Source organism: Danio aesculapii, chromosome 22 (assembly GCF_903798145.1).
Source record: "Danio aesculapii chromosome 22, fDanAes4.1, whole genome shotgun sequence".
In the NCBI taxonomy this organism is placed as follows: domain Eukaryota; kingdom Metazoa; phylum Chordata; class Actinopteri; order Cypriniformes; family Danionidae; genus Danio; species Danio aesculapii.
In genome coordinates this window covers 30313933-30323198 of record NC_079456.1, presented here as the reverse complement: position 1 = coordinate 30323198, position 9266 = coordinate 30313933, and the positions used below count along the sequence as shown (strand labels likewise).

Below are 9266 nucleotides of genomic sequence, written 5' to 3'. Positions count from 1 at the left end.
GATTTTTTAAAAGATGTCATAATAAATAAAAAAAATCTCATTCATTAATCAGACTTTTTTTGCTAAAAACTTCTGCTAAATATCCTTCAATACTCTGTTTTAATTCCCAATGTAACCACAAATAGTGTGGTTAAACATAATGTCAATATAAGAATGAACTGTGCATGTTTCTCCATTAATAAATATAAATTTGCATTATTACATTAAATAATGATAATAAAGCATTTAGTTACAACACACTTATATGAGAGAATAAAAATAAGCCCACTAAGCATTTAGATATTTAACATGTAACACAATATATTACAATATAAACTGTGTAAATGGTAAATTGTGTAATTTACAGATTTTTTAAAAATTGTATGAATAAATGCAAGATTATTTTGTTCAGTACACAAAAATACAGCTTTTATAAAATGTTGCAGGAAGAAGGGTATTTGGTAGTGTGAACCTTGTTTTCTCGGCCGAAAACAAAGTAATCGTAGTCTTTTCCGCTGTAAGCGTAGTAAACATGAGTAAGAGGAACCAGCTGGATGGTTTGTCGCTGTAAGAAAATGAGAGACTGTATTAGTTGAGATTACATCATATTCTAAAAACCTATTATTTTACCAGACTAAAGTAAAAGATGAAGGTCAAACGTCAAAAAGATGAAGGTCAAAAAAGCCAGTTTTTATTTATTCATGACGTTTCCACTACCTAGTAGTTAAATGTGGTGTTGCATTTTCTCAACCTCTAAAAGTCACATATGTAATTAAATTACTTTGACTCGTTTTTGGCACAGTTTCTGCTCACCTGCTGCAGGATTCGGCTTACTGCAGAATATTTTAGCAGGTGATTTTGAATCGCTCCTTTTGAGGCATCGCAAATGTCGTCATCAGGAAATCCCTGTATCGGATAAACCTGCAAACATGTATTTTGCCTTAAATACATAAATCTGTGCACACAGCCTATTTTAAGATAAATATTTTGGAGTCATCAAATGAAATGTAATAAGAAGGCATATATTAAATGGACTGGGACATTTTATGTTGTGAGTTCTGAAACTTATAACCCTCATGTTCACATAATAACCGTTATTTCCAAATTTACATTTTATTTTGTCTGAAAATGTATTAATTACATATTTTTGACATATTCAAATAGATTTGGAAAACTAGGAGACCACTAAGGGTATTTGGGTTGCAATTTCAGCACTAGCCACGGCCGCGTTATTATGACATTAAGGTTAGACACATAGGGCTCTATTTTGACAATCCAGGCGCAAAGTCCAAAGCGCAGGGTGCAAAAACATTAAGAGCATGTCAGAATCCACTTTTGCTATTTTAACGGTGGAAAAATTCGTTTTGTGCCGCGGCGCATGGTATAACAGGGTTGAGTTCTCTGGTACTGGTATGAGTTATAAGTGTGTTTTGAGAATAAACCAATCAGAGTCTCATCTCCCATTCCCTTTAAGAGTCAGTTGTGTCGCACCATAGCGCATTTGCTATTTACATGGCGAACTGTGTAAGTGGAAAAACTGAACGCTTCACTAGCGAGAAAACAGTTAAACAGACCATCTGCAGCGCGAGAATGAGAAAATGAGCTTCCTCATTCTTTACTTTCACTTTCACTCTCTTTCGTGGATAAGGAAACGTGTTGTACCCACAGACATCCATTAGCCTACATAATTAATTTCGTTTGTTAAGCGCAAAGATTTGTTTCAAAACTATTTTTAAATTCAGTTCTAATTTCCAGCCAACGAATAAAAGAACAATAATAACAAAGTGTGGTCAAGAAGTTATATCCAAAAACACATGCTAAGCCCCATATCGTCCAAAGCCTGACATGTGGGCAAATCTAAGCTTGTTTTCAATAAAACAAATATAAATATGCATATAATAAATAATACTGCTAATAATAATAACATTATACAAAAGCAAATTGTCATGAATAAACTTACCACCCCCCCCCCCCCCCCCCCCAAGTGACGGCAGTGGTTTGTATATTTTATATATGTAGAGAATATAATTTTTTGTAATATTTTAATGCTTTAATTATTTTTCTTTTGTGAAGATATTTGTGTATTGCTGTACATCCTGTGTGCTTAAAGCAATGTTTCAGTGAGGCGCAAAACTAACGCACACTGCGCTGGACTTTAGACCTCCTCTCAGCTGGTCTATTGTACAGCCTATTTTAGATCCTCAAAATAGCAATGTGTCAGCAATGCGCCATAACACACCTCCTTTTTTAGACCAGAACACCTATGGGGGCACATATGAGCGCAAAAGCATTTGCTATTTAAACAGCATGCTGCAAAAGTCAAAATGACTCTTGCGCTAAGCTACAACTAGCAAACAACAATTGCGTCCCGCCTTGGCAGTTTCACGTTAGAAAATGAGAACAGTACATTGAAGCTTGCCAATAATGATTTATCTCTTGTCCGTATGTTCAGTTGAGAAATATTTATTACCATAAAAGTGTAATCTTTTTTTTCACATTGGTTAGCTTACCATTTGCATAAACCCATTTTACAACAAATGCCATTCAAACGATGAGTCATGTAGCAAAACCATTCTTTGTAGTTACCGTTCTATAGTAACTATGAACATGTTTTATTAGTATTGTTTGTAGTGAAACTGTGGTTAACTAGTATTTGAGCCACTGGGAACTGAGAACATGAGGGTTAACTAAATGTCCAACTCTGAAATATGAATGAATGACTAAATCAGTTTATACCAGGAGGTTTTCATCAACAAAGAAAGCTTCTCCAGAAACCTTCTCAAACTTCTTCAGTGGAAATTCAGGCACTCGGTCAGGTATAAACTCAAACACCTGATTCTTCCTATGAAACATTGTAATGTTACTCAAAGATAACAACATGAAAACCTATATTAACAGGCAAAAACCAAAACAAGAACTGAAACTAATGTGTCTATCACAGACAGTGGATATTTCAGACTCACAGCTCACTTCAGACATTCAAAAAATCATAATAAAAGACATTTTATTGGCACATTTACCAGGTAACAGTGAGCTGTATAAAATGCATAAGCTTTTTTTGTCCATTACACGTGAGGCAGTCTTTGCAACCCTTTCCATGACAAGACAAACACCTGAAAAAACAAAAAATTTTTTATTACTATTTCACACGAGGACATAAAACCAGGGGCGGACTTAACCAATAAGTGAGGTAAGCAGCCGCTTAGGGCCCCAGGGAATGGGCCCTGACCAATTCCAAGAAGCCTATATTAATCATATAGTTCTTTTTTAAATTTTCTATCATATGTTGTAAAATCTGTCTATAACCATTAAAATTTTAACATTAAGATTATTTCTTATTTTCAAAATCAGGGCCCCCCATAAATAGTGGAACGTTCCTTCCATACTGCACATGCAAATATTAAAATCTAAATCACAAATATAGCTAATTAACTGTACAGTTTGTGAACTTGTTTTTTATTTGTGAATTTATTGTATTTAATTTTACATCAAGACAATAAGGGTTCCACTTAATTTCACTTACAAAAAAAAAAAACAACAGCAACTACAGAGAAAAAAATATCTATAAGTCAGTGGTTTGAGTTTAATTGCTGGGGCCCCATACCTGGAATTGCTTAGAGCCCCCAAATCACTAAATCCACCCCTGTATAAAACACCTTAGAAATTGGAATAATCCCCCAAATTACCTTTTTCTACCCCGTCCATGGCAGTTTGTGCACCTTCGGTTGCGACCGTGACCAGTTCCGTGACAGAACATACAGCGGGTCTGAATTAGTTTTGAAGATTTTTCTCAGTCAGTTGAATAAAATGTTGTCAGAAATGATTAGATTGATAAACTTTTGCTTACCATTCCTCGTCCACGGCAGTGTGTACACCTCACTCTGCCATTACCATGACAACAGTAGCAGGGCTGCAATGACAATGCAATAATGCAATTTTTTGACAGGCATCAAAATATAAAAATCTGACTAATAATGATAGGGACACTAAACAATATTTTTAAAATGGTTTTTAGACCAAATCCCAAAAACACTAGCAACCAATCAGCAGCAAGAGGCGTATCTAGATAGTAAAGGGGTGGAGCCCTGTTTTTTAATTCTTTCAAAATTAGGGTTGTCACGATACTGGGATTTGGTATTAATCAATCCTGAAATTTTAAAAAACGTCCATTTTTCCTCTAACATTTGAGCGCTGTTACATTCTTAAACAGCACTGATTTGTACGGTGGCCGGGAAGTGCAAAAAATATTTGAAAGTGAGAATCACTTTTACAAAGCTCGAGAGAAATTTACATTTTGAAAAACATTTTTCCAATCATAAGACACAATTACATAGGAAAAACAATTTTACCAAGGACAAGACAAATTTACATTTCAGAAAAAAATTTACAAAACGCAAAACACTTTTACAAGTCCCGAAACAAATTTACAATTACAGATTCCTTACGGAAAGGGAATGTACCACACACCAGAAGTAGTACCACACAGGAAAATATCAGCTTGTGTGTGACTTTGTAGACACAGGTTAACACGTCTACAACTATAAAAATCATGGTTTTATCAACTGCGATAAAACATCGTTTTGTCATTTAGAGCTATTCTGAGAAAATATCAGCATGAGAGTATGTAGAAACATGTAAACGCGAGTACATGGAACAATCAAAGCATGACATGTGTTGACTGATAAAGATATCGAAACCGGCCTTAACATGTAGACATGGATAGCCCAGTTAGATAAGTCAGTTGATACCTGCGCTGAACCTTTTGACTTGGGTTCGAATGTCAATTATAATTATTTACTTACATAAATTTTGGTTATGTACTGTTCTGCTACACAAATATTAAAATCAATAATGTTTACAATGACACTGACACCAAGTAATAAGAATCTTTATTTGGTATGGGCATGATTTGTTGCTGTGAAAAAGTGACGAATCTGCCAATCTGCAAACGTGAATAGTTTACATGACCAGTTTACACAGACACCAGTTAAACCGTAACACCGGCTTCATTCAGTTTACTTTTAAGAGTCCTCAAGCAGATGTTTACACCGTGTAGATTTGACATCATGTCCACAATTACAGCGTACGAGTGGCCCTCGTTAAAATATTGAACACATTGATGGAGTGATGCAGTATGTCTGGTGTTTCCGTCTGGTCAACCGCGATAAGCTGCTCATGTGTTTGCCACAAAACGGGCAAACATCCCTCAACCGCAGTCCATGTTCTGTCACCATAAACTTTATTTACACCATGCACTCCGCCGCACGAATTTACCGCGCTCACCAACAACAACACTTTTCCCCGCGTCACTCCCAGTATGTGGCACATTCCATGTCACTGCTGGTGTGTGGTACATTGCCTTTCCGTAAGGAATCTGTAATTGTAAATTTGTTTCGGGACTTGTAAAAGTGTTTTGTGTTTTGTAAATTTTTTTCTGAAATGTAAATTTTTCTTGTCCTTGGTAAAATAGTTTTTCCTATGTAATTGTGTCTTATGATAGGTAACATTTTTTCAAAATGTAAATTTGTACAGGGAAATTGGAGCATTTTAAAGTCACGTCGATCAACTGGTTGGTCTATAAGCTGATATACAGTACGAGTGATCCGCTGATGAATCGCGGCTTTAAAATGCTCCAGTGTTCCTGTATCTGTGGTTACACCCAGTAAACAGTGGTGAGTTGATGACCTTCATGGCCAATCACAGTTATTTGTGTTGAGCTTGTGAACATAATGGGTATTACAGGTGTTTAAGAATGTGCTAAAAACACCGCTTAAAATGGACACTTTTAAAGTTCCAGTATAGATTGGTACCGAATTCCAGTCTCATGATAACAAAATTCAACATTGTTTGCCAAAATTGGCTTTGTGCAACTTTAAGAGCACTAGATCTGATATGCTTAATTTTGATCTGGTTTTGGTTAGTAAGTTATAAAATGTATGTTAATATAGATACCTTTATGAATGAAGAGTGTGGGACTCTGACTTTCTGAATGGAGTCAGTGAATTTGGGTGGGTAAGAGACCTGGATGTGCCATGGTAATGGACTTACTCCATTCTGAGGCCCGTCCACATATTGACCTGAGACGGATAAAGAAGCTTTGTTTTATTAATTAAGCTTTGGAATATTTTAAAGTCATGTATCTGTTTGTACAAAATGGATTAGGCTCACAAAGCATATATCCAGATATTTCTTTAGTCTTACATCTACAGTCAAGCCCAAAATTATTCATACCCCTGGCAAATTGTGACATAAAGTTACTTTTATTAAACAATAAGCAAGATTTGTGGGTCCGAAATGACCCAGGCTGTTCCCAAAGGATAATAAGTCGATGTACAAGAAGCATCATTGTGGAAAAAAAAATATTTCTCAGCTTTTATTTATTTGAACAAAAAATTTAAGTCATAATTTGCCAGCTGTAAAACGTTTCACATGTTTAAACTTACAAACTTAAGTTCACCAGGGGCCTCATGTATCAACGCTGCATCTGCACAAAAACTTTCAGATTTTGAACAGATTTCACGTTCACGTTTGGATTTACTAATGAAAAAATTAACGTGAGAATGTGCGTTGGTGCACGACAACTTCATGTCTGGCGTACGTGCATTTCTTGTGTGTGTTTGTTTTATTTCCATTGGCCACTCCTAGAGGCAATTATGTTAAATTGCACACTACAAAGTATCTTTGAGCCGTGCAATGGCAGCTGTATGGGACGGGATCATCCGCATGTCTAGCAGGTATATAAGGTTTCCATACCAAGCAGTTGACCAGTCAAACATTAAAGCGCAATTTGCAGCAACCACCGGTTTTCCCAATGTAATCGGAGCGATTGACTGCATGCACAATGCAATAAAGGCGCTATCTGAAGACGAATTTGCATATGTGAATCAGAAACTGATCAAATAAAGATGCTCAAATGCGCTTAACATAATACACACACTTATTAATGATTCCTACTTGTCTTCCTCATGATGAAGAGTAGGCAAAATCTGATATGTAGTGGGGGAAAAAAGATTGAGTTCATCAGACGCTGGATTTATGTTGCATTCATGATGCATCAAAACATGTTGCCATGTGCTTTATAAGCTACGCCACTCACGCTGCTATAGACACTACAAAATTTTATACCTTTACATCGGACCATTTCTTTTTTAATTCACTCACAGTGCGATGTTCAGACCCCACTGCGCTAACCATGTCAGCTAAACTCTCCCACTTTATTTTTTTCTTTTGTTATTAATTCCGGATGACAAACTTGCAAATAACACAGTTTTTTTTCTCTGGTCTACCTCCGAAAGGAGCACCTTCAATTCACATTCTGTTTAAAGTTTCTCTTTTTGCTTGCTTTTGCTATTGCTTTTTCATTTGGTTTTGCCAAAGTAGAGTCATTACCATATTCATATGGCGGAGGAGGCAGGGAGGGGTTTTGCGCTCGTGCACATGCGCTCAGTTTCACGTTAATTGAAAATATGCGTGGGATTCGGCATACGCAGTGTTTCATACATCTGAATTTTTTACTGCGTACACACATTTACAGCTTTGTCTGTACGCAATGTTTTAGTATGATTTCAACGCAAGTCTTTGTACACGAGGACCACAATATATTTATCTAAAAAGTCAACATCTTAAGTTGAAACAAAGAATCTCACATTTTCAAGGCAGCTGGTGAACTTGAGTTTGTAAGCTTAACCAGGTGGGGGGGGGGTTACAGTGAGGGCTATGAATAATTTCGAGCTTGACTGTATATCATGCTGTGAAATATTAGCATTATGCGACATTTTATTTCTGCTATGTCTGTCATAAATTAAAATATTGCCATAATGCAGTGCAAATCATAATGCTGCTCAAAAGTGGAAACTACTGAAAAGCATATGTTACTTTCTCTCAGGTAAGATTTGTTACTATCTGTCAGGTATCAAAATATTAGCTGAATTAGGCAGATATTTTTGTCACAATTTGAAATACTTCAATAATGCTGCAAAAAAGCAGATATTATTACCGCAAATAGCTATGTCTAAATTTGAAATATTATCATAATGGTACTGAAACATAGTTCTTGCTTCTCAAAATCTGTAATTCAGAATTAAAAATATTAGCATAATGCTGCAAAAAGGCGGATATTACTGCCACAATTGGCTACATCTTGATTTGAAATATTAGTATAATTGCGATAAAAAGGCAAAGTGTTTTTCCCTTCACTTTCGTCAATTGTGAAGTTTGTTCCTCATCACTGTTACCAATGGCTTACTTGGTTTGGGACTGGAGTTGCGCATCATTGGATTTGCTCCTCGTGTTTGGACTCTCAGCAGTTAAAATTAAACCACATCACAAATCACTAAAGTGAACTTCAACTCTAAAAACTGGACTGACGCAGTTTCAGTTTACTATAATCTTCTATGTTAGGCTGCTTTGACACAACCTGTAAAATGTAAAAGCGCTATAGAAATACAGATGAATTGAATTGAATATTCCGTTAACGACTGTCACAGTTTGCAATATTACTATAACGCTACAAAAACATGAATATTATTTTCACTAATATACTTGAAGTATTAAGAATAATGGTGTTTAAAATGGATATTGCTTCCACGAACATCTACGTCACCTTTTACAGATATTACTATCATATTTTATTATTTTGAATGGCTACTACCCAATTTGAAATATTAGTACAGTGGCAATTAAAGGCAGATATTACTTCCCAAAATGACTACATCACAGTTTGAAAGATTAGCACAATGCTGCTTAAGAGATATTGCTTTCACAAACATCTCCAACATAGGCTCATTCTGAAAATGTAGCTCTATATACATTTCTGAAGATTGCAAATTATGTAGACAGAGGTATGTATGGCTGCATTTCATCTTTAAAACGGACTCTACGGGGTGGTATGACACCGTTTCTGTTCGCGATTACCAGCTGACCGCTTACCTTAGTGTGGATGGCTTTTCTGCTATTACCCGATTGTCCAGTGTCTCGCCATGTATGTAGGCAAACTTGAGACGCAGAGGGGAGTTGAGCGCAACAATGGGGTTGGAGTCTGGCGAAGAACGGTTAAGACAGATAAGACAAAAACAAAAGCTAAAAAATAAAATAAACGAGTAAATAACAGGGTGAGAATGTGGTAAAATCTGAAAACGTGGTAAAAATCAGGCTGCCGCGAAGGCTTTTCTTTTTCTGGATTGATTTTGAAAACACTGTCGGTTGGGTTTAGGGAAGGGGGTGAGCACTGGTCAGTCTGTGTTTTTGAAAACACTGTTGGTTGGGTTTAGGGAAGTGGGTGCACGTTG

General features: G+C 36.1%; 1 protein-coding gene across 1 annotated transcript in view; it reads right to left on the bottom strand.

Annotated features, from left to right (window-relative positions):
• Positions 1–270: 270 nt before the first annotated feature.
• Positions 271–9266, bottom strand: part of ssuh2.1 (ssu-2 homolog, tandem duplicate 1) — a 24768-nt gene continuing 15772 nt past the window's right edge. Inside the window, exons 6-12 of the mRNA XM_056448081.1 lie at positions 5932–6056; positions 3827–3889; positions 3666–3745; positions 3000–3092; positions 2716–2821; positions 793–900; positions 271–544 (exon numbers count right to left, since the gene is read on the bottom strand). Coding sequence (XP_056304056.1) covers positions 410–544; positions 793–900; positions 2716–2821; positions 3000–3092; positions 3666–3745; positions 3827–3889; positions 5932–6056 — 710 coding nt within the window. The 3' untranslated portion in view covers positions 271–409. The remainder of the gene's footprint in view (positions 545–792; positions 901–2715; positions 2822–2999; positions 3093–3665; positions 3746–3826; positions 3890–5931; positions 6057–9266) is intronic.